General features: G+C 55.5%; 1 protein-coding gene across 1 annotated transcript in view; it reads right to left on the bottom strand.

Annotated features, from left to right (window-relative positions):
• The window catches only part of ARHGEF17 (Rho guanine nucleotide exchange factor 17), a 58,902-nt gene extending 33,309 nt beyond the window's left edge, over nucleotides 1–25,593 (bottom strand). Inside the window, exon 1 of the mRNA XM_023209469.1 lies at nucleotides 22,212–25,593. Within this exon, the coding sequence (XP_023065237.1) occupies nucleotides 22,212–25,409 (3,198 nt within the window). The 5' untranslated portion in view covers nucleotides 25,410–25,593. The remainder of the gene's footprint in view (nucleotides 1–22,211) is intronic.

Here is a 25,593-nt window from a genome sequence, read left to right as displayed (position 1 = left end):
GGCTTCCTGGCAGAGGTGGTGGGGCTGAGGTCCTGCTCAGAGGTGGAGGATGGACAGCTTGACCCTCCTCCCTGATTTCAGGCTTCAGGATTAAGCCTATGGCTCCAGTGAGGAAGCTGAAGACCCAAGAACTGCACTTCCACCAGAGGCCCACAGGTGGCAGCAGAGGCCCACATGGCAGGGGCTGTGGTGCATGTGGTTTGAATTTAACTCGTTTTTTTTTTTTTTTTTAAATGTGGGTTATTTCCCCTTTCTTTCTTCTCTGAGATCCGCCTCCCTCCCTCCCAATTTCAAGAAGATACAGCTGGACCTTCCAGGCTGGGAAGGAAAAGTTTCTTAACATCATGGATAATAGCGGGAAGCAGGAGGTGGGGCTTCAGGGGTAGATGGATAGACAGACCCCCAATATATGTGAAAAACATCTTAGGAGCTCAGAAGCTCTAAATGCAATCATCCTCTCAGCCCAAGAGGCTGGGACTGCCACCCCCATTTTACAGGCAGAGAAACCAGAACCCAGATCTTCTGGGTCCCACATCTGTGTGTGAAGGGGGGGAGGTTGCCCTGCCCTTGGCAGTCGAGGAGGACCCCACTGGGAATCCCATGAGGCCTTAGGGTAGGTAGGACTTGCTAAATCTGGCAACTCCTGCTTTAGGGCTCTCAGGAAATGCACCCACCTTCCCCTATGCACACTTCTGCCTACATACTGACCTGGCCTGTGGTCACAGCCCTGGCTTAAAACCTGTGAATGAGATGACCTCCAGGGGCCCTCCTCTCCCAGCTCTAAAAGTTATTTCATTCAAAACGTCTAAACCTGGCTCAACACTGGACCAGTACTCAGGGAATCAGGCCTGTGTGGCCCAGCACCACCACTGTTCAGCCTCTGATTCCTGACCTGCACAGAGCACTGGAAAGCAGGGCTCCCTTCCCTCTCCTCCACCCAGTTCCCCAGCCTGCAGGGAGGCTGGGATCGTGGGAACGGAAGTTATCCAGGGTCTGTTTCCAGCCCCTCTTGTTCCCTCCCTCCCTCAGACCCAGGAGCAGGGGGAAGGGCTGCAGTCGTGTGTTGTCGGTGGGATGGGGTGTCCTGCCTCTGGCGCAGAAGATGACTCACTGGGCTGTGGGCCAGGCACCCTGGGAAAGGCCAGGCCAGGCCAGCCTCAGCCGGAGCCCCAAGGAGCTGAGGCAGGAAGGAGGGGGCCAGGGCCTGCCTCGGCTGAAGATAAATCCTGGGGGCTCTTGAAGCCCCACAGCCAAAAGAGGCTGTCTTCCCCACTTACCACAGTGCCACCAGAGACCTAGGGAAGCCTGAGGTGCAATCAGCCCCCAGCAGCCTACACATGTGACCTCCCAGCCTCTCCTCTAGCCAGGCTGGTCTCTTCACCACTGTCCACCCCCAGCCTCCTCCCCACTTCTCCACCTTTGTGTAGACTGCTCCTCTGCCTGGGCTGCCCTCCTTGCTCTTGGTCCTGTTTAAACACCATCTAGCTTTTACGTTCTGCCTCTTCCTGGAAGTTAATCTTTTAAGTCCTCCACCCTCCATGACCTATCCCTGCTATAGACCAAGGGCACTGACCAAACTGCCTGGCGCTAATTCCCCAATCAGCAGCCTCCTTTTTGGCATACTGAAAGACCTACTATGTGCCAGACTTGCACTCAGGCAAGCTGCCCAGGTACTAAGGGACATATAACAAAGTCTGTGAGCTCCAAAATGGAGGGCGCACTTCTGCCTTGTTCCAGCAGCCTACAATAGAGGCTGGCCCACAGTAAAGTACTCAGTTCACATTTGTGAATTTGTGGATGAATGAAAGCAAGCATCAGTGTAATGACTGTGCACTGATTAGTTTAGAATATCCATGTTCAATCCTCTCTTGAAGGAGGGAGGCACAGAAGGGACCATTTCTATGCATTTGATATATGAGCACTGAGGCTCAAAGAGGAAATGTCTCATGATCCCCAGGGTGGCAGACAGTCAGCTGAGCTAGAATCAGACCAGAGACCAGGCCTCTGGAGTTCTTCCACTGTAGCTTGTCCAGATAGGCCCAACCAGCTGGGTTGCACTGTGGCCCCTACCTCCCCTACTCCCACCCTGTTCCAGGACCCAGGTGACATTCTGGGGGGACAGTAAGTTCCACCCATCAGTCAGTCACTCCAGCACTGACCCTGGGGACCCTGGCATAACCCAGAGCCAAGGGAAGCCCCCTCCCATCACACCAGGCAAGCATAGGGTGGTCGGGATGCCCAGGGGCAGTGATCATGCCCCTTCAACGATCCCTCCACCCTAGCCTCTGGAAGAAGTGGTCTCTGCCTCTGGCTGACCAACAGCAACTTGGGCTTTTAGGCCTTACTGAATTTATCCACCAATGGTGACCAGCCCTAATGCCTGGACAGCCATAGTCACACGTGCGTGTGTGTATGTGTGCACGCTTATGTGTGTGTGTGTGTGTGTGTGTGTGTGCACGTGCGTGCATGTGCAGTGATTAAGATTCACAGCTGAAGGTCAGACTGAGCCAAACCCAGGGCATACTCTCCTGAGGCCCAGGACAAGGCCACCACTGCCAGGAAGTTTTTCTGGTAGCACAGACCTGCCCATTCCCCTTCCTCTGAACTTCTGGAGTTTTGGCCTTCAAAACTCAGGGTCTTTCTAGTCTTGTGATTATTGGCAATAAGTGGCACCACCCAGTACCTCAGAGTTTACAAAACACTTCCAGGGCCTAATTTCATGAGCTCTTCTGTGGGTAGAGCAAGGCTCAGTGAGAAGCCATGCGTGCTCGGGTTCTCAAGACAAAGAGGTTGGTGGGACCGGGGCTCAAATCTCAGTGCCGGCACTGATCTGCTGTGGGACTGTGAGCAAGTTATACAACCTGGCTGGGCCTGAGGACAGGAAGAGAGCAAAAGCATAAACCAGGAGGAGAAGATCTCCTGAGGGATTCTTCTGTGCTGCTTACTAAGTGCTCTGAAGGTATTATTTTAATCTCACAATAAGCCTCCTGGGTAGGCCCTATTATTACCCCTTTATACAGAAGAAGATGATGAGGCATAGTTAAGTACCTTGCTCATAAGTTAAGTACCTTGCTCAAGGTCCCTCAAGCGGATGGGATTCCTGCCCCCAGGGACCCCAGAAAGAAGAGGTGTGGGGTTATCTAGGAACCAGGAGAGAGGAGCACCTTCTAGCCTAATGGAGTGACTCCGGGAACGGCCCAGGCTCCCAGCATGAGGAGGACACCCACTCGACCTTTTCCACAGCAGGGAAAACTGGTGGCAACCTCAAAGTCCAACCACAGGAAGGCCCAGAGATTCATGCACTTACTGAAATCTTTGAAATGCTATGGAGAAGTGTTCGGGTGTAACATCAAATGAAAGAAGCAAGAAGCACACATTCTGCACCATCTCAATGTTATTTAAAATACACACACACACACACGCGCGCGCGCGCGGAGAAAATACACCAGAACATTAACATTAACAGTGGGCAGGGGCCCTGGACAAAGGTAGGTAGAGGGGTAGAGCCAGAGACCACTCTCCACTGATGGCTTCCCGACCTCCAAGAAGACCACATCTGTGCCTCAGTTTCCCCATCTATAAAGTAGAGGACATAGAGGGTTTACTTCTCACAGTGCCCGGAACAAAGCATGAGTTCAACAAATATTGGCTGTTTTGAATAACCAGAATCTTGGAGGGCAGGTCCCCTCAGGGGTCAGCGGTTGGCTGAAGCACCTCCTCCCACAGCAGGCCTCCCTGGCAGCCCTCGCTGGCATATCTGCAGGGCTGAGGAGCTCCCCCTCCCATGGTGCTGTGGTAGCTCCTTCCACTATGGGCATGTCTGCTTGAGAGAAAGCCAAGCTGGGCTGGACCCCTCAGTCTCTGGGTGGCCTTAGAATTGGACAGCAGTGACCTCAGGAAGAATTTTCCTCCATCTCCCATTCAAAAATCCTCTGGGCTCTGATGCTTCTGTAGGGTGATTCTCCAGGTGAGGGTTGGGAGAGGTTTTCCGGGTGTCTCTCTTGTCCCCAGCCCAAGTGACCACCTCTATCCCTCTCTCTCTCTGGGACAACAGAGTAGCATTTGTTGGCAGCACTTTGTGCCTTTTCCATTTTCTCCTTTGGAAAACAAATGAGAAGCCAGCTGAGTCTGACCTCCTCCCCACCGCCCCCCCACACAACCCTCCAGGCCCCCAGGGGCAGGAGGCCCTCTCTGCCTCCTCCCTGGACAACAGGCCTGGTGGAGAACCCCAGAGGAGGGGCCCTGTGAGCTGGCTGTTGCCATGGCAATGGCAGCCCTGGAATTTGACCGCTGGGGCCCAGGAGTGGGGGTGGGGAGCTAGTATAGACTATGCTGGGGGCAGGGAGAAGGGTCCAGGGGCCCAGAAAAGCTAAGAAGAGCAACGCAGGGCAGGGGTCCAGGGTCCCCTCCATGGCCTCAGTTTCTCCATCTGTAAAAGGGAGAGAGAGGCATGGGCCTTAAGATCTCTCTTTCTACCTCTAATCCAAATCGAGACATGGATAAGGGCTAGGGGTATGGGACCCAGCCAGCACAAGGCCAGATGCTCCCTTTGATGGAGAGGGAGCAGGGACTCAATCCAAGAGTCACACAAGTCCAGGGTAGTGGCAGGACTAGGTTCTGGGGTATGTGGTCTGTCCACTCTGGCTTCCCTATTTTGCTAAAGGAGAGGACAAGGGTGCCTGCCTCATGGTAGGGAGAAGAGGATCCCCAAGGATGGTAATAGCTGGGCCCACAGTGCTGAGACAGCAGATAATGTGCCCACCCTCAGAAACCCCTGGTCTTTCTGGATCCAGAGGGCTGGCAGAGGGCCTGCCCCCACCCCGCCTGCTGTGCCAGGCTACAGCGGGTATTTTTAAATGTGTGTCTGCCCCTCTCCACCTTCCTGCCTGCCCTCTCCAGGAACACAGTGAATTCTGCTGCCAGCCCTCCATCCACTTGGGCCAAGCCTGAGTGGGCGCTAACTCCAAGGTCTTACTCTCTGCCTCCACCTCCAGAACAGCCAGGGCAATGTCCAGGGCCTCCTCCAGCTATGATACTCTAGGCTCAGAGAGGGGATGGGGCTTGCCCAAAGTCACACAGTACAGACAAGGACTTTGGGAATGTTGTGCCACCTTCCAGAGCCCAGCAAGATCTCTGGGGCCACTCCAGGCTCTTCTGTTCATCCCTCTGCCACTGCCCCTCCATAGTCACAGCCTCAATCCCCTCAGCTGACCTTCACACCCACCCTAGAAAGATACTCCAATTCTGACCAAGTAATTCCTCACCTTAAAACCAACCATCCGGAAAAAAACAGAGTTGCAGCCATAACTCACATTACACACCAGGATAAATTCCAAACCGATCAAGGATTTAAATGTAAAACAAAAAAAGAAAACTGCAAATACCAGGGAAAAAATATGAGATAACTGCTTTATAACCTTGGAGTGGGAAAGGCCTTTCTAACTATGACTCCAAATCCAGAAGCAATAAAATAAAAGCTTGATAAAGTAGAACATATAACAAAACCTTCTGCATGGTAAAAATATAAACAAAGTCAAAAGTCAAGTGACAAATCAGGAAAAAAATATTTGCAACTCATATGCCAGACAAAGAACTAACTTCTCGAATATTTAAAAGGTTCCTAGAAACCGATAAAAACAAAAGGCCAAAAACCTAACAGAAAAATAGACAAAGGATATGAACCACTCACAGAAACAGGAATCCACATGTCTCTTGGAGACAGAAAAAGATGCTCAACCTTACTCATTATAAGATAAATACAAATTAAAATACACTATCAGACCTATCAGATTGGGAAAATATCCAAAGGTCTGAGTTGGTGAGACTGGGGGGAAATGGGCCTCTTACCTACTGCTGATGGCAGACCCCCATGGACAGGAGCAAAATGAGAATCACATTTACCCTCTATCCCAGCACTCCTAAGAAATGACCTACAAACAAGCTTGTTCACTGCAGCACTGTTTGTAACAGCAAAAGACTGAAAAAACCTAAATATCTGTTAATATGTGGTTGCATACAGTTTGGTATTCTGAAAAATGGGACACCATGCAGTACAAAAAAGTATATGAGGCCAGGCATGGTGGCTCATGCCTGTAATCCCAGCACTTTGGGAGGCTGAGGCAGGCGGATCACCTGAGGTCAGGAATTCGAGGCCAGCTAGGCCAACATGGTGAACTCCCATCTCTACTGAAAATACAAAAATTAGCTGGGCAAGGTGGCGCACACCTGTAATCCCAGCTACTCGGGAGGCTGAGGCACAAGAATTGCTTGAACCTGGGAGGCAGAGGTTGCAGTGAGCTGAGATTGCACCACTGCACTCCAGTCTGGGTGACAGAATTAGACTCTGTCTCAAAAAAAAAAAAAAAACCCAAAATACAAAAACCAAAACAAAAAAAATGATATTAAGTATAACAAGCAAGGGGCAGAGCAGTGTGCTACCATCTGTGTGGAGGAAGGGAACAGATGATGAATTTGCTGGTGTTTGCAGATAAAAGAATTCATAAAGACACTACCAGCTGGGTGGCCTGGGGTCAGGCAGGGTAGGAAATAGGCAGCCAGGTGAGAAGGAGACTTTCTATCCTTTTGGATTTTTCCTAACCATGTGAATATATCATCTATTCAAAATATTAAATATATAATTTTTTTAAAAATCCACTTTGCAATCAGGCCCCTGCTGCCCACTCTAGCCTCATGTCTCATCTCTGAACAGCCTTTGCACCCCTCTTCTTTCTTTTCCATCTTGCCTCTCTGGGCTCCCTCTACAAGTCTCTCTCCTAGACCTTCTGGGCTCCCCTGGCCTCGGGGTATCTCTGCCCCAGCCCAGACCCTGCCCTGGTGACACAGGCCTGATGCTCCTGTCTGAGTCTGTGTCTGCCTCCTCATAGCTGGAACACAGCCTATGTTCCCAGCCTACATACAGAGGACCAGGTTCCAAGGTGGTTGGTCCTCCTTGAATGAAGATTGCACTGGAGAACAGGGGGCACTGCCTTGGAGCCCGAGGTTTGGAGCTTTTGTCTTTGCCTTCCCTCTTCTGTTTCCACATTGGTCTCCTCTGAGACAGTTCCAGTCTCACATGTGGTGCTCCTCCAGGAAGCCCTCCCTGCCCAAATGACATTCAGAGAGGGGTAGAACTGTCCAATTCCACCCGCCTCGGCCTCCCAACCTCGGCCTCCCAAAGTGCTGGGATTACAGCCGTGAGCCATGGCACCCAACCAAGTTCCACTATTTTTAAAAGGTTGGATATTACCACTGTGGGATCAAGTCCAGGCTTTCAGTCCTGGCCTTTAGGAACCCCCGGGGCCCACCTGACCTCTCCAGAACCAGGGAGCTTTCATGGTACCCCAGACACACCTGGGTTTCTCCATCACAGGCCTCTGCCCTTTGCAGTTCTCTCTGCCTGGAGGACCTTGACTCATTTCTGCCTATCAAGGTCCGGCTAATCCTTCAAGATTCCAGCCACTGCCCTAAGTTAGCCTTCCCTGCCCTCACCCTTCTTGGCCTCCTTTGACCCCCAGTTCTCAGATGGGGCTTCTTGGGGCAGGAACCCCTTCTCCTTCACCCTGCAGCCCCCATGCTAACCCTGCACATACAGGCACCAGCGGGCCACAGTGCAATCGAATTTTAAAGGTTCCCCTGGGTTCCCCCAACCCACCACTCAGAGCTCATTTCAGAGTGAATTATCCACAACTAGTTAGAAAATTAGGAGCAGCTGTGCAGTCAGCGCTCAGTCAATCCACCAGTGACAGTGAACACCCCAATTCTCAGTCAAGTGGCTGGGCTGTCCCCATGGGAGCAAGGTCTGCTCCCAGGCAGGAAGTGGCCTAGGCCCTCTCCCCACTAACCAGGCTCTGGCATCCACTGCCCAGCCCCACCCCTTGCTGGACACTCAAGAGGGTGGTACAGGAGCAAACTGCTCTGTTCACATCTCTCCAGAGAGATAATGCCAGTTTATGTTACTTGTTGACATCCAGCTGCCCCAGTCTAATCCAACTTTGCTGTCATCAAAGCTTGCTCCAGGGAAGGTCTCAGGCTCAGTCCTCACTGCTGATATCTGCACAGATGTCTCTGTGGGTATGGAAATCTGCTGGGGATTGAAGAGAGAGAGAGAGAGAGAGGGAGAGAGAGACAGAGAGAGAATGTGTGTGTGTGTGTGTATGTATGTGTGTGTGTGTACAATGCCTATATGCTGTGCTCCTTAGGCTTTGCCTGTGTTGAGATGGGTGGGGGTTTGCTGTCAGCTGACCCCACCGTGTGGGAACTATTGATTTCAGTGTGCCCCCCTCCAGCCCACAGGCTCCACCAGGGCTCCTCTCTACATCTCCAGCCCTGGAACGAAATTTCTTCCCCAGCACCCACAGCCCAGGCCTGGCCACACAGGAAGCGACCTGATGACTGAGGCCCAAGAGTTCAACTCATGGGACAGGACTCAGGGCTAGGGGCCCAGAGGGAGACAGGGCAGGAGGCTGGGGGTGGGGGAGGTTTGGGCTGGCTGTGGGTCTGGGCCTCTCTGGGCTCTTTCTCCAAATATGGAAGGTTTTTTTGTCTCCATTTGAGTCACGTCGGCCATGGCCCAAGAGATCTGCTTTCCAGATACAGCCAATGGGACTGTACCACACTGCCTGGCCTGCTGTCTCCCCTTCCCCTGCCCGTGGCCCATTCCTGCACCTTCCCCAACTCCTGGGCCAAGTTCTCTCTGCCAGCAGAAAGCCCAGCACCCACCTCAGCTGCTTTTCAGCAACAAGAGAAGGGTCCCTGGGCCCATAAAGGGAGGAAACACTCATTCCCTCTGTGCCTGTCACCTCCTCCCACTCCCCAAGCGCCCCTCAAGTGCAACTGAGCCATTCAACTAATATTTACTGAGCAACTACTGTGTGCTGGTTCCTGGGACTCAGACCATGGACTGTGAATCCAATAGGATCACTATGTCCACAGAAAAATCCACCCTTTCTTCCTGTGCCCACCTTGGTGATGGCACTGCCCCCCACCCCCCCACCCAGGCAGTCCTAAAAGCCAGGGGCCTAAGCAAGGGTTCTGGAGCCAGACCATCTGGGTCTGAACTCCAACCCAGTGAGACTATCCTGGTTTGAATACCACCTCTCTCTCTCTGGGCTCTGTGATCTGAGCTAAGCACCCTCACCTTCTCTGGGCCTGTGTCTGCTTCCCACTTCACCCCCAATCAGTGCCAACTAGGGACAGCACCCTTTGCCCATCTGCCAGCTTCCACCTGCCTGGTCCCCAGGGCAGCAGCAATGCAGGGCTAGGCATAGGCATGGGTGGTAAAGGGAGCTGAGAGGAGCCTGGGCGCTCCCTCAGGGCAGGGCTTAGCTGTCCTCCTCCTGCCTCCCCCACATTATTTATTTAATAAATATGTACTGAGGCTCCGCCTCGTGCCAGGAACAGGAGGGCTTGGCATGTGTGGATCCACCTGACCAGAACCAAGCATTGGGTCACAGGGCAAACTGGGTGCTCCCACCCACATCTCCACACCCCAGAGCCTTAGAGGTCTGTTACCCTGAAGCAGAGAGGAGCTGCAATCACTGTGTATCCTGGGACAGAGGTGGTTCCTGACATCTGGGCTGGGAAGCTGAGGGGGACTCTGCCCTACACAGCCCTTTTCCTAAGGCCAGTCCCTGGCCAGGGTCTCTGTCTGGCTCTCTCAAGGGAGGCAGGTGACACAGGCGGTCAGAAGAGATGAGAGACAGGCAGAGGAGCAAGACCCAGGGAGGAAAGCAGGGCAAAGGACAGAGGACAGGAGGAGAGAAAAAAGCAGGGAGCCTCCGTGAGAGGAAGGCCTGGTGTGAGCGGCTGGAACAAAGATGCAGATGCCCAGGGGGCCAACAGAGACCCTCCACTGCCCAGGCCCTGTGTCCAGGTGATGAGATGGGGCAGGCCGGGCCCGCCCTTCTCCTACTCCTCCACCAGCCTTGGGGCCAGACCCAGGACTATTTTTAGCTGGGGCTGAATTTAGCCATTCCCTCGGAAATTCCTCACCCGCCCCAGGCAACGCCCCCGCTGGCCTTGGGGAGCAGCCTGGAAGCGGGTCCAGGCCAGAGGGAAGGAGGGGCCCAGGAGCAGCAGGAGCTTGGAGGGCGCTCAGGCATCTGATAGGGAAGCAGGCTTTCTGCTCAGTCCCCCAGTGTGAGGCACTCCTCTCCCTACAGCACGGCCCTCCTCTTCTTCAGGAAGGCCTCCAGGGTTGTGGGGCCACAGAATAGCACTGGTCTCAGGATCTAGAGTACAAATATCAACAAGGTTCTTTGTCTGACTACAGGACCCACCATGAGGGCTGCTGGCAAGGATGCCTGCCTATGGACCTACTAGTCCCCCTCCCCCAGCTCCCGAAAGCCTGCATATTCTAGAGCTCTGTTGGGACTCTGGAGGACTCCCACTTCACAGATGGGGAAACCAAGGCAGAGGGACTTGTCTTAGGTTAGAGCCAGCAAGGCAGCCCAAGCCTGCTCTTTCACTCCCTTCCATGCTCCCTCCATCAGGCCTCTCCCAGGAGGGCTGGACTGCAGGTGCAGCATGGAGCTCTGCAGCTCTGCAGGGACCCTCTGAGAGGCAGGGCACTTCCACTGGAGCAGAGGGTTTGAGGTCAGACAGGAAGCTTACTGGGCACAGAGGCAGGGCTCACAGCCACCTCACTCATTCAGAATACAGAGGAAATTCCTGCCCAGACAAGAAGTGAGTCCTGCTCCCCCAACCCCGTTTCTGATAGAGCCCCTGAACCTAAATCCAAATTCCGAGATTCTACTTCCAGATTGTCTTCCCAGTCAGTTCTCCCCTCGCCAGGTCCACATCCTCTGCTACCTAAGCTCAGGCTACTCACGTTCCCGGACCCTCAAGTCAGATCATCACCTCACAACCAGAGGATGCTATGATGTGCAAAGCTGGCAACGCTCCCAGCCCTTCCTCTCCCAGGAAGGGAGAGGGGAGCTGGCAGAGGGGAGCTCCTCTGCCCAGGCCGTTTAACTTGGCACTTGAGGTTTTCAACCTGGCTCCTGCCCACACAGAACCTCTCCCCAGGTTCTCTGGTCAAACTGAGACCTCCCTGCCCTTCTTGGCCTCAGACTCATACAGGGGCTTCCCTTTCCTGCCCTGGCTCAGACAAGTTCCTTAAAATGCCATGTGAACCACGTCACTGCACTTCTCAAGAACTCTCAGTGGCCCCTTACACAGTGTGAGGTTGGAGCAATGCTGAGATGCAGGGGGAGGATTTCTGGCTCTGGTCCACTACTGTGTGGCCTTGGGCAAGGCCCCTTGCTGGGCCTCAGTTTCCCCATCTGAATGATGCAGGGATGAGGAAGGCTAGAAAACATGGCTGGTTTCTAAGGGTCTTTCCAGGTAGACAGTTCCGGCATTAAAGGCCCTGGCCCTTTTCTTCCTCCTCCTGCCCTTCTGGCCTGCCAAGAAGTTGGACATCTCATCACCAGGCCCTATCCCAAGGAGACAGGGGAAGACGGGGGACACCAAGAAACCCCTGAGTGAGACCTCAGTGATGCAGGCAGCTAAGAAAGATGGAGCTATCGGGACCTATATCGGGGGGAAGGCGTCCCTCCCCATCCATCCACCCCTTCCCTTCCACATCTGCTCCTTAACCTCCAGTGCCCTGTCCTGGGAAAAGACTGAATGTTTGTCCAGGGGGTTGGGGAGTGGGGTCCCAGCAGTCCCTGGAGGCCCGGCTGTGGGGCTGGCTGGCAGCCAGGAGCCCTGCCTCCCCCTTCCTGCTCCACAGCACTTCGAGGGAGCAGGGCCTGCTCACCCCCTGGGAACCAATAAACAGGAAACAGACACCAACCTTGTGTTTGCTCCCTCCGCCTGGCCCCTCCATCACACTGCCCCCACTGCCCTCCCACTGGCCCCCAACCTGCTGCATCTCTCCAGACCTCAGAGCCTCAGGACCACAGGATGTCAGAACCAAGAAGTCACAATTTCAAAATCACAAATAAAATCAAGAGGTCTGCACTCTTGGAAAAGAACCCAGAATCCTTCATCTTGAAACCACAGGATTCTAGACTCTGAGAGTGACAATCTCAAAAGCATACACTAAGTGGCCACATTTCTGAGAGCTGTCTGGAGCCAGTGCCCTGGGCTGAGTGCTCCAGAAGCATTCTCTCTTTGGCCCTCATAATAACTCCTTAGTGCCCTCATTTTACAGCACAGGAAACTAAGGCTCAGAGTTGGGATCCGATGACTTGTTAATATCACCCAGCAAGGGGTCAGAGTCAGTTGTGATTTTAACCCTTATCAGTCTGAACCCAAAGCCCACCAGGCACACACACTCAGACTCCCTGAGCCTCACAGGCCGCTTCCAGTGAGGGGCAGCTTTGACGGAGAGAGGGCTTTGCCTCTGCTCTCCTCCGCGTGTGGGCTGAGCTATCCTGGACATGTCCCAGGGTGGGGTTGGTGGCAACAAAAGTAGAGGGGGAGCTGGAGACAGGAGCAAGGACAGTGGGCATGAGGCTCAGCCTCCGGTCCTGGTTTCTCCCTCCTCCCCATCTCCAGAGAACCAGGCTCGGAGCCACTGACTATGTGGGTGTAGCCAGGCCTCAACCTGCCCTCCTGTCTAGAGCTTTGTCTTCTGCTTCAAGGCTGGAAAGAGGTGCCCAGCAGCCAAGAATCTTAGAATCATAAAACCTTAGCATCTCAGTCATGAGGGGAGGAGGTAACATTTCTTGAGCATTTACTGTGTGCCAAGCCCTCTTGGCATGCTTTCACGTAATATCAGCAGCAGGCTGGGTGCAGTGGCTCACGTCCGTCATCCCAGCACTTTGGGAGGCAAAGACGGGAAGATTATTTGAGCTGAGGAGTTCAAGACCAGCCTGGGCAACATAGTGAGACTTTGCCTCTACTAAAAGTAAAAAAATTAGCCAGGCGTGATGGCGCATGCCTGTGGTCCCAGCTCATTGGGAAGTTGAGGTGGGAGGGATTGCTTGAGTCCACGAAGTCTAGGCTGCAGTGAGCCATGATTGACACATTGCACCCTAGCCTGGGTGACAGTGAGACCCTGTCTCAAAAAAAAAACCATCATCATCATCTTTTTTTTTTTTTTTCTTTGAGACGGAATCTCACTCTGTCACCCAGGTTGGAGTGTGGAGTACAGTGGTACAATCTTGGCTCGCTGTAACCTCCACCTCCTGGGTTCAGGCAATTCTCCTGCCTCAGCCTCCTGAGCAGGTAGGACTACAGGTGCACGTCACCACGCCCTGCTAGTGTTTTAAAAATTTTAAATTTTTTTTTAATTTTTAGTCTAGAGATGGTGTTTTACCATATTGGCCAGGCTGAGTCTTGAACTCCTGACCTTGTGATTCGTCCGTCTCCCAAAGTGCTGGGATTACGTGCATGAGCCATCGTGCCCGGCCAAAAAACAAAATAATGTTAACAATAATCCTCTGTGGAGTGAGGGGATACTGCCCCCATTGACTACAGCCTCAGGGGAGTAGGTAAGTGCTTGCCTGGGTCTGAAAGCCAGCGTGCGCGGAGATGGCATTCTGGACAGCACCCTTCACCCTCCACATGCCACCTCCCTGAAGCCTTCCTAGGCTTCTCAGGGATGAAGGGACCTGACAGGTCCTCTGGTCAGACAGCACCAATGCCACCAATTCTCACGTGGAGCTCCCAGCACATGGGGTGAGGGCGTTTCTTTCCTTCTGCCGCTAGGCTCTCAGTTCTGCCCTCCGCTGTGGCAGCCTGGCAGAGACATGACTCTCAACAACCCCTCCCTAGGCGCCCACCTTCCCTCCTTGCCCTGGATTTAAATTCTCCTATCAACTGCCTTTCTTGGGAGTGGCCTCATCCCACTTCCAGTCAGCAAAACTACGGCCTGCCACCTCTGGAAGCCAGGCCTGGCCCCAGAACACATTGGCACTTCTGCCCCTGCCCCACCAGGCCTGGGCTCTGCCTGCTTCTGGACCTCACCCACCTCAGGAGGCTAGGACCCTTGGTGAAAGCTCCTGGCAAGGAGGGATGGTGTCCAAGTTTTCCCCATGTGTCCCCACTGCCCAACACGGGGCTCAATGATTGACTGCTAAATGAATGAATGACAAATGAACATGGAAAGAAATGGCAAGTTAAATGCAGTGGGCCTGAGTTAGAAGGTTCTACCCCAGGACCAGTACCAGCTGGGGACTCTGACTCTCAGGAACCAACAACCTGGTCCTTTGCCTATCTGTGCAGTAGGCAGAATAATGGCCCTGGCATTACATCCTTATGCTAATCCTCAGAACCTGTGAATACGTTACCTTACATGGCAGCAGGGACTTTGCAAGTGTAATTAAGGATTCTGAGATGGGAAGATTATCAAATTATCAGGTGGGCCTAATGAATCACAAGGGTTCTTAAAGAGGGAGGAAGGAGGCCGGGAGCGGTGGCTCACACCTGTAATTCCAGCACTTTGGGAGGCTGAGGTGGGCGGATCACGAGGTCAAGAGATAGAGACCACCCTGGCCAACATGGTGAAACCCCATCTCTACTAAAAATACAAAAATTAGCTGGGCATGGTGACGCGTGCCTGTAGTCCCAGCTACTCAGGAGGCCGAGGCTGGAGAATTGCCTGAACCAGGGAGGCGGAGGTTGCAGTGAGCTGAGATTGTGCCACTGCACTCCAGCCTGGCGACAGAGCAAGACTCCGTCTTAAATAAAAAGAAAAAGAAAAAAAGAGGGAGGAAGGAGGTATGGGGCGAGCAAGAGATTTGAAGATGCTGGGGAAGATGGGGGAAGGGGCCACAGGCCAAGGAGTGCTGGCAGCCAGGAGAGGCTGGTAAAGACAAAGGCACTGATCTCTCCAGGGCCGCCAGAGGTGGGCAGGCCTGTCAGCACCTGGATCTTAGACTAGTGAAACCCTTCAGACTTCTGACCTCCAGACTGGAGAGTAAGAGATCTGTGTCGTTTTCAACCACTAGATGTGTGTAGTTTGCTACGGCAGCAACAGGACACTAATACACCACCCAGACCTCTGCAATCAGTACAGGTCTTCCCACCTCAGGTGCACTCTGCACTCCCCTCTCACCCTCTTCCTGCCTGGCAACTTCTCCAAGCTCCACTGGAAAGAAACCAGAGGAAGTTTTGTTTGTCTGGTTTTTGCTTTTTGTTTTGAGACAAGGTCTCACTCTGTCGCTCAGGCTAGAGTGCAGTTGGGCAATCACAGCTTACTGCAGCCTCAACCTCCTGGGCTCAAGCCATCCTCCCACCTCAGCCTCTCAAGTAGCTGGGACCACAGGTCTGTGCCACCACACCTGTTTTTTATTTTTAGTAGAGACAAGGTCTCCCTGTGTTGCTCAGGCTGGTCTTGAACTCCGGGGCTCAAGCAATCCTCTCACTCAGCCTCCCAAAGTACTAGGATGACAGGGGTGAGCCACCATGCCGGCTCAGATAAAGGTTTACTGTCCCATCAACTGCAACACCACACTTCTGGACAGGCCCCAGAGTGAGCACCAAAGCCTGCCACAAGTGTGGAGAAAGACCCTATCTGGGGGTGGGGGGGATCCTAGAGCAGGTGCCGATGGTGGGAAAAGCAGGTGGGGGGTAGACCCGGGCCTGAGTCCCGGCACCACTCTGAACCTGTCTTCTCAGCAGCCTAGTGGGGTGATGGGTCCGTCTGCCAGCATTTCATTCTGCAACCGAGATCCTGCTCAGGACTGGGTCCTTTCCCAACAGCCCTGGGAGGAGGTTTATCCTAGTGCCCGAGAGCAAGGACGGCTCTGTGGCTCTGAGAGGGGATGGAACTTATTGAAAGCCTCACAGCAGGAAGGTCGTAGGGCAAAGCTGGACCGCAGGTCTCCTGACTCCTAGTGCAGACACTAGGCTGTCCCTAGTGAACCCTAGAGCTACTGGAAGGTGGGGTCCTGGAAGTCCCTCCAGGGGGCTCAGGCACTCTGGTTGGGGCCCCAAACCCCTGCATCTCATGGGCTGAGGTTCACTTACTGCACATAGCCCAGCAGCCTGAGGGTTTTCTTCTGTGTCTGTCTCTTCCAACCCCCAGAATGCCCCAGAGACCCTGGGAGCTGAAAATTAGAGGGAGGACATTGTTGGGGGAATCAACTCCCATGGGGAGACATCAGTTCCAATAGGCTCCTGCTTCCCAGGGGACCCAGGGCCCCCATTTCAGGGCCTGCCAGCAAGGCGCCAGGCTGCCTGGGCACATTTCCCAGTAAGTACACCAAGGCTTCAAGCCTTTCTGGGAAACACTGGCTCTCCCTTCCCCCACCCTGCCACCACCATCCCTGCCAACTCTGCCTAGTGGGAACTCTGTGGGACCAATGTATGGTCTAGGAGTCAGGACACCTGGAGCCAAATCCCATACTCAAGCTTTGGGGCCTTGGGCAGACCCTGCCCACTCTGGGCCTGCTTCTTTATTGGACTATTGGAGCCATGGCAATGCCCACCTAGCTGGAGGATCAGACGGGAGGTTTGGGGCTACCTTGGGGGTTCGGGGTAGGCATGAGCTCCCTGTCCCAGGAGACATGCATGCTGGAGCTAAATGGGTATCATGGTGGCTGCAGAGGAGATACCAGTGGGATATGGCCCTATCACCTGCTTCACTGGGACCCTGTGGCAGCTCCACTCTCCTAGCCTTTCAGCCAAGCCAATGTGGGTTTGCAGGGGGTGGCCAGTCTAGCCCAAAGCCCAGTCCACCCTGGGGACTTTGTCAAACTCCACCTCCCCACCCTAAGTGACCCCTCACACACTGCCCAGCCATATGAGAAGTTGTAGCTCTGTGTTCACCTTGAACATCAGGGTCCAGGCCTTTGAGGAGCCCCTGGGGCTGCGACAGAAACCCACTACCCCACCATCTCTGCCTGGGCCCCAGCCACTATCATCTCTTGTCCAGATTATTCCAGTAGCCTTCTGACTGGCCTCACAGCCTCCACCTGGCCCTTGCAATCTACCCCCACAGAGCAGCCAGAGCAGACCCGTGAACTCATGAGTCAGACCAGGCCACTATTCCACTCAGAACCTTCCAACAGCGCCTACCCCATCTCACTTTGAGTACATGCTGAAGTCCTCCTATTGGCCTACATGATCTTCCTCACCCTAACCCACCTCTGATCTTCTGCTTCTCTGCTCCATCATATAGTCCTCTTGACTGTTTCTCAAACACCTCAGTGCCTTTGCACCTGCTGTTCCTCTCTGCCCAGAATGCTGTTTCCCTCAGCCCCCTGACCTGCTCCCTCACTTCCTCCAGGCTTCTGCTCAAATGTCACCTCCTCAGACAGGCATTCCTGATCTCTTGATCTAAAGTACCCCCACCCTGTCATTCTCTACTCCCTTATCCTGCTTTATTTTTCTCCCAGCTCCTACCACTCCCTGACACACAATGTCTCCATTTATAGACAGGCCTCCTCCCTAGTCTGGAAGCTCCACAAGGGCAGGCCTTTGTTTTGTTTGCTGCTGTATTCCCAGGCCTAGAAGGCCTGACATGTCTCATTGCTCAGACAGTATTTGTTCAATGGATGAATGCATTACCTCATCAAGGGCCACCCAAGTCTCTGAAACAAACCCTTACTGCACACAACCTGCCATATTCCTTTCCATCTCCTAGCCTCTGCTCATGCTGTGCCCTCTTCATAAAGCCCCTCCCTCTCTCTCAGTGTTCAAGGTCAAGCTCAAGCAGAGCCTCTTCTAGGAAGTCCCTCGGCCAGTTTCCAGGCTAGTCCCTCAATATCCTAAACCCCTTCATGTTGGCTTCTAGATCCTACACTCTGTGTGTCTCAGCTCCCAGGAAACCTGGGGGTGCCTCCACCCTACTGCGGGGCAGCAATGTGTAGCCTGAAAGATCACAGATGGGAGGGAGGGAGGGAAGCAGGAGGGGCAGGTCCCTGCACGGGGAGAGGGGGCTGGGGACAGGATTAGCAGCAGCCTCTCCGCCTCCCAAACCCAGCTGGTCCCGGAAATGTGGGGCTGGAAAATGTCAGACTCAACTCTAGTCCATCCACCAACCCTTCCTCGCTGGGGAGGACTCATTCCTGGGCAGCGTTCCCCCCAAGAGCCCAGGGCCCTTAGGAAGCGGTTAGGAGGAGACATGAGGAATAAACAGAGAAAAGGAGCTGCCCTTCTGCCTTTCCTCCCCCATCCCACCCCCTCCTGCTGGGTGACAAGACATTTAATTATAGATATTTGGTACCACTCAGAATTCCGAGTGTCCTAATCACCTCCTCCCTTCCCCCCAGAACCAGTTTCCATGGAAAAAATCACACAAAGAGCCAAGGAGGGGAAGGAGAGAACCCCTACCCCTGCGGGTTCCCCACCAAAAGGGGAGAGAGAAGGGTGACTGGAAGAGCTGTTACCAGACCTTCATCAGCAAGGCAGGGAGCTGGCTGGGTAGGGAGGGGGTCTGAGTGGAGAGGAACAAGACCAGGGTTCTGGTTCAAGGGCCTGGCTCTGCCCACCCTTGCTATGTGACCTTAGACCTAGCATACTCCCTTTCTGGGTCTCAAAGTTCTTCCCATCCCAACCCCGGCTCTGGTGAATTAAACAACCACTATGAAAGTGTTCAGGCTGTTGGGGATGTGGAGGTGACACTCCCAACTGTCTGCTGACTTGTCTCCACTACTCAGATGGCAGGCCAATCTCCTTGGGTCCCTTCACCTCTAAGACACTGATATGCTAGGATTCAGGGTGAATCCAACAGTCTTCGACTCTAAGTCTGCACTGTAAGATATCCACAGCTTTCACAGTTGAAGAATGAAACAGTGTCTGGCATATAGTAAGCACTTGATAAATGTTGGCTATTGTTACTGCTATTCCAGTATGTTAAAATTTTGTGAGTTCATCTGCCTCTGCTGCTGAGAGACAAGACATTCACTGCTGTGGGCTACAGTTGTGGCATGTGTCAAATGCGTATCAGGGACCCGAGGGCAGAAGGTGGGACTGTAAGACTGCACTTTGAGGCTGGGGTAGGGGAAGCTCTCCCTCACAGGAAGAGTTGTTGACCAACCAGGCTACGGTGGGCCTCAGTGGAGGTAACAAGAGTGTGGGAGGGGCGGGGCAGGGAGGCCAGACAGCTCTGCCTCCTCACCTCCCAGCACATAGACAGGCATTCCTGGAATAAATGACCCATGAGCGATCCGTTACTCCCTGTTCTCCTGGGTTCATGCGGCTATTGCAGACAGCTGCCTTTCTCTCCCCGCCAGCCACACCCCTGGCTCCTCCCATTTCACTTGACACCCCCTGCAGGCTAAGTCCCTCCTTCTGAGCCTCACAGACCAGGCAGTCTAACCTTCCATTGTACAGATGGGAAAACTGAGGTCCAAAGATGACTCTGTCCAGGTCTGAGTGAGCCAAAAGGCTGAGCCAGGCCTGGTCCCAGGCCTCCCACCTCCCGGCAATGGGGGCAACGCCACACAGAGCGTGAATATGGACCTGAGGGTGAGGGACTTCCCACAGCCTGGAGGGTGGGGAGGGGGCCCTTAGTCCCCAGGGACTGCCAGAAGCAAAGAATGACAGCTCCTCTCATCTCTTCTTATTCTGGAGTCCATACCATGCCATCTCCACCCACAGCCCAGGGAGCATGACTGGAGCCTCGGGCTTGAAACAAGGGAACATTGTCTCCTTAACAGAGGCCACCAGGAGGGGGTGGACAGTTGCTCCCCATCTTCCCAGAGCCAGAAGGAAGGGGACAGCAGGAGGGATTCAAGCTAGCAGATGGGAGAACTTCCAGGCTTATGAGGGGGTGGGAAATTGGAAGATGATGGATCTTTTTGGAGCCTACTGCAGTCTACCAGGTTATACTGAGGCCCACGAGGACCCAGCCCTGTGTTCAGAAGCCAAGCCTGGTGGCTGAGAAGCAGCTGGGCAGTGCAGCCTCCATTTTTCTTCTTTCCTGCTACCAGAGACGGAAAGATCACACCACCCACTCACCACACAAGAGAGCCTGCCAGGCAGAGGCCATTACCCCCATTTTACGGAAGGGGAAAGTGAGGCACAGAGCAGGGATATGATGGATCCTAGGCCACACAGGGATTAGAAGAGCAAGGCTCATAACCTGCTCTTCTAATGACAGACTCACCAGTTCCGTCCCCGTAAGGGGACATCAAGGTGGGCCTGGAAAAGTGAGAGGCCTGGAGTGGGCAAAGGCTTGGAGATCAGAGACCTCTGTTCATGGCAGGAAGAAGCCCAGGTTATGGCAGATCTGTCCTGCCTCAGAGCTCCAGAAAGGGGTGCGGGGTTGGGGGGGGGGGGGGTAGAGGAGAATGTGAAGGGAGGTGGGGTAGGAGAAGTTCTGTAAACTCCCACCTCCTCTCTGGGTCTCAAAGCCTCCTCTTAGGAGCACCTCCTCAGCCACCTTCAGTCTCCCTGAGTCCCTTGGTTTACCCCTGTCGTCTCCCCAGTTTGAACCTTCAAGGATCCCAGAAAAGATATATGGGAAAGGAGACTGGGGAGAAGACCCCTGACAAGAACTGGCCCTGCTCTCTTTCTCTCCTCCCTGACCTTCAGAACTGGCACTGGAGTTCAGGGGCACCAGAGTTGCCCTCGCTGGGACTCAGAAGGAACGACAGGTTCAAAACTCCCCGCTCCCCACTTCCTGCCTGCTCTCTCTGCAGCCTCCATGAGAAACCCCAGAGGCAGGACCAGGGAGAACTGGAGACAGGGAGAGAGAAACAAAGAGAAAGGGAGTTCAGAGGGGCCGTGAGAGCGCTGGGAACCGGAGTGACTGAATTAGTCCAGGGTTTATAGTTTCTAGGCTTCTCACACAGTCAGGGAGCGCAGTGGGCGTGCAGGCCATAGTTGAAATACCCCCTGGCCATCCTTGAGCTCAACCCAGAATCCAGAGCCCGGAATCTAGCTCCCAACCCAGATGCCAGGGCATATGCCATCTGGATCCCATCTGAATCCACAGCCTAAGCTCCAGGGATAGCTGAAGCCAGAAGGTAGAAGGAGGGGTCTCAGGGAGAGTGAGCCCCCAGGGCTGGGGTTCTGGCAGAAAGGGGGTGCATCTCAGAGTCACCAGGAAGGGGGTAGAGTGGGGAAAAGATGCAAGCAGACAGGATGGGGAAACAAGAACCGACCCCCTGGACCCATAGAGGCAGCCCTGAAGATGGGGCCCAGAACCACTCCTGACCTCTCTAAAGGACCCTGGCTGCTCAGCCTCTGCAATCCCCTCCCTGCCTCTAACTTCCCCTAGAAGCCCCCATCTAGAAGCTTTTTTCATCTGAGGAGGCTCTAGCAGAACTCAGGCCCCAAGAGTCCCCACTTCAAACCCGCAGGCTCCCCCAAATCTGCATAGTACCAGCTGGATGGAAACACAGGCACTACTTTGTCCACCCACCTCTCCTGACTGGGGAGATTAAGTCACAGAGAAAGGCCAATGTCACACAGCAAGAACAGAACTGCAGTGAGAACCCTGAGACCCCTCTGCTCCTCCATGAAGTAAAGTCTTGTACCTTCCCAATTCTCCCAGGCCCAGGAACACATCTATATTCTGACCTGTCATAGGAAAGCCACATGAGGAAGGGCAAACCCATGTCAACTGTGGCCCCTGAGCCAAACATCCTATCAAGGGTCTGGTAAACAGAGCAGCAAGCCTCAGAGAAACGACTGAGCCTGCTCTGGGTGCCATCACACTCATCCCTCCAACAAAGAACCACACCGGGATTTCCAAAACCAGTCCCTGAGAAACATCCAAAGGACAAGATAACAATCCTTTGTGGCTGGGCGCGGTGGCTCAAGCCTGTAATCCCAGCACTTTGGGAGGCCGAGACGGGTGGATCACGAGGTCAGGAGATCAAGACCATCCTGGCTAACATGGTGAAACCCCGTCTCTACTAAAAAATACAAAAAACTAGCCGGGCGAGGTGGCGGGCGCCTGTAGTCCCAGCTACTCGGGAGGCTGAGGCAGGAGAATGGCGTGAACCTGGGAGGCGGAGCTTGCAGTGAGCTGAGATCCAGCCACTGCACTCCAGCCTGGGCGACAGAGCAAGACTCCGTCTCAAAAAAAAAAAAGAATCCTTTGTAATTACCACCCAGAGCACCTGGAGCAGACGAGCACCTCTGCCATTAGCACCAGCAGAAAACTGAAGCTTCTACAGGGCCCGAGTAGACAGGAGCCCTGTGTCCTTAACACTCTTAAAACTGCATGGGCACGTCCAGGACCAGAAAAGCACCCTTGGCACCTGGGCACCTGACCAGTGAATACAATGCAAAAGGCTCCAACTGAAGTCGATGCCCACCGCCCTCTGTTGGCCCCATCCTGAAGGCCCCTACAAAGGACTCACCACCTGTGGCTTGCTGCAGCACTTGCTGGCAGGGGCAGGCTCATCTGGAGGCCGAGCTGCCTCAGGGCGCTTGGTCTCAGCAGAAGGCAGTACAGCCAGAGTCAAGCAGGGCATGTCCACTGGCACTGGGGCAGGGACCTCGCCGGAGTGCAGGTTCAGCATGTACTGTTTGGTGACGTCCTCGAGCGATGGTGCCTGCAACGTGGGATGGGCTCGGGCAGGGAAGCCTATGGGCTCTGGCACAGCCACAGGGGGGCCAACAGAAGTTGGTGGCTCAGGCACCACAATAGGCATAAAGGCGGCGGGCACACTGGCATGGCGAACGTGTTTGGAGGAGGGCCGGGCCCGAGACAGGCTGCCAATCTGGTCCTGACTGCCCTCATCTCTCCCAAGCTCCTGGTGACTACTCCGAGCTGGGCGCTTCTTGGAGCCTCGGCGGATTAGCCTCGGGGATAGAATGTCAGCCAGCTTGGGGTCAAGGTGAAAGTTTTGGTGGGCAGTGGCAGGGGGAGGCAGAGCCTCAGGTAGGGCCCTTTCAGACTGTGCCCGGCTCCTGGTGGCACCAGGCTCTTCTGGCTCTGCCCGCTGCTCTACAAGGATGGGCTCGCTGCTGGATGGAGGCAGCACAGGCTCAACTTCTCGGATAGGCTCCCCTCCAGGGCCCTGGAATCCAGGCCCAGCCAGCTCCCCACGGCGGCTGGGGTCACTCAGGGATTTCTTCTTGGGAGCTTTGCCAGCAACCCTGTCGTCCACTACACGCCCGAGGGTGCCAGGCCCCTGAACTATGCTCTGAATAACCTCCTGATATCCCTTGCTTTCTTCACTGCCCACAGACCAGTCACTGTGACCACTGGTCAAGCCCTCATCCATGGCTGAGGTGGCAGGGAGCCCTGTCTTGGGGCTTAGTGAGCCCAGGAGGTTACTGTCCACGGAGAACCCAGCGGGCTCTTCAGAGGTGGCAGCCCGGTGGCGCTGAGGAATTGGGTCACTCAGGGACCTGTAGGCCTCACCTGCCTCCCCATTGCTCAATTCACTCCCACCAGAACCTGAAGGTGGGACTTTGCGTCGTCGGCGGAGGGCACCTGGTGTGGAAGGGGTCTCAGGGGACACCAGGGCCCACCCACCCAGACTGTCCTCAGTCCCAGGGCCACGGTGGTTCGTCTGGGCTGAGGATGAGGAAAGGGGTCGCCACATCCCTGTAGTACCCAGGCCGCAAAATGCTGCAACAGGAGGCTCAGGGTCCGCTCCAATGCCTTCATCTGTCAGACTGGACTCAGGGCCTGAGAGCTCCTCCTGGGACCGCTGCCCTCGGGTCACGTCCCGTGCCCAGTCAGGGCTTTCAGGGGGGGCATCGCTTCCATCATCTTGCTGGGCACCCATGCGCTGGATCTTCTCAAAAACCTGGCGGGCCTCCTGCACATACTGGTCCTGGACAATGAGGGGCAGCGGATCCTCCTCTGCACCAGGGCCTGCCAGCAGGAGCTCGGAGGAGCTGGGCTTCAGAGCACTGGTGCGGGGCAGGCGGCGGGCCAGGGGCTTCTCAGAGCAGGTGAATGACTTTGCTCTCCGCAGAGTGGCTGTCAAGTCCTTGAGTGTGGGGCGCGTGCCAGGTGATGCTGGGGCTGGGATGGGCATAGGTTCAAGTTGCCCCATGGAGCCACCTGCGGATGGTGAGTCTCTGCCATCTAGGGGGCTGCTTACACGGTCCCCGGGGCTCCCACCACGTTTTCGGACCCTCAGTTCTGAAAGGTCTGAGCGCAGGAAACTGAGAAGCGTCAGGGTTTCTGAGGCGATATCTGGATTTGACAGGGACTTCCGCTGCCGACTCTTTTCCGGCTCAAATCCTCCATCCCTCAATGCCCTAGAGGTGTCCCCAGGTCCTTTGGCACGGGTTCGAGCCTGGGACCGCAGGAGTCCTTCCCCAGCTCCAAAGCTAGGGGAACGGTACACGCCCCAGCCCCCAGAACCCCTACTAGACCATAGGTCATCGTCCTTGAGAGTCTCCGTGCTAGAATAACGGCTGCTACCGCAGGAGCCTGCGGGGCTGGCCAGGTACGAGGGAAAGCTCACCTTGGCCACACGGAGAGCTCCTCCCACAGAGTCAGATATAGGCCGAAGTCCCTCCTGGGGACCTGGGACGCAGGGCGGAGAGCCACTACCCCACTCCCGGAGTCCTTCTTCTCCAGGGGCTCTTGGATATGCTGGGGGCTCAGGGCTCCTGGCTCCCCCTGCTGAGTCCATGCTGCTCAGATTTAACCCATCACTGTCAGGCCTGCAGTCCTGATCCAATAGGGAGCTTCCAGGCCTGAGCCTGGGCCTCCCTCCCCAGCGGTGGCCGCCCTCACCGTCTCGGTCGTCGTCACTGCCCGAGGAGTGGCCGCCGTGGTAGGCCGGACTCTGGGCTCCAGGCGGCTGCGGCGGGCCCTCCTCTTCCTCCTCGCTGGAGCTGGCAGCACGGCTGCGGCTGACACGATAGGAGGAGGCGATGGAGGAGGAGGAGGAGCAGGAGGCCCGGACCCCGGCCTGCGGTTGGGAGAAGATATGCCAAGAATGTAAACCATCCGCTGGACGCAGCGCTCGCTCCTGTTGCTGCTGCTGCTGCCGGCGCAGCCTCCCTTCGGTTCCCGGCCCGGTCAGGGGCCGCGCCGAACGCAGACCCACCAGGGGAAAGCATGTCCGAGGGGGTGGCGTCGGTGGCTGCCGCGACTCCCGAGCCGGAGCCTCCCACGCGGCACCGTCGGGGCTGGGCGTTCCCGGGGATTCAGAGTCGGCGCTGGGCCTCCTGGAGCCAGGACCGCCGAAGAGCTTGCGCATCTCGGTGACGCTGGGCCAGGCCCCTCGCGCTGGGCCCTCGGCCGCTTCTTCCGCGGCCGCGGGGAAGACGCCCCCGTCCCGGGCCCCAGCGGAGCCGTAGTCCAGACGCGGCGCGTCGAAGCGCCGGGAGAGTTGGCGCACCGACGGCGAGAGGCTGCGGAGCGGGCGCGGCTGCGCGGGGGCGGCCGGGGGCCCAGACGCCAGCTTGGACACGCGCCGAGAGGGCTGGCCCGGGGCAGCCGTGGTCGGCCGGCACGAGGCCCGGCGCCGCAAGCCGGGGGTGTCCGTGTCCTCCTCCCTCGGCCCGAGGCCGCCGCTCCAGCGCTCCAGCAGCTTGAACGAGACGCTGCGGTAAAGCGGCGGCCGGGGTGCCCCGTCCGCCATGGTGGCGGCACTCACTCCGGGGGGGCTGGCCTCGGGGAGCCGCGGCCAACCCCCCCTGCGCCCCCTCTCCTTAGGAGCGCAGCGGCCCGCGCCGAAAGCAGCGCGTAGGGGTGTGGGAGGAGGGCGCAGAGACCGGAGCAGAGGTTTATCAACCGCAGCTCAAGTTTCTGTGGCCACCGGCCGC

The sequence above is a fragment of the Piliocolobus tephrosceles genome, chromosome 13 (genome assembly GCF_002776525.5).
Source record: "Piliocolobus tephrosceles isolate RC106 chromosome 13, ASM277652v3, whole genome shotgun sequence".
Classification (NCBI taxonomy): Eukaryota; Metazoa; Chordata; class Mammalia; order Primates; family Cercopithecidae; genus Piliocolobus; species Piliocolobus tephrosceles.
This window is presented reverse-complemented; position numbering and strand designations above follow the sequence as displayed.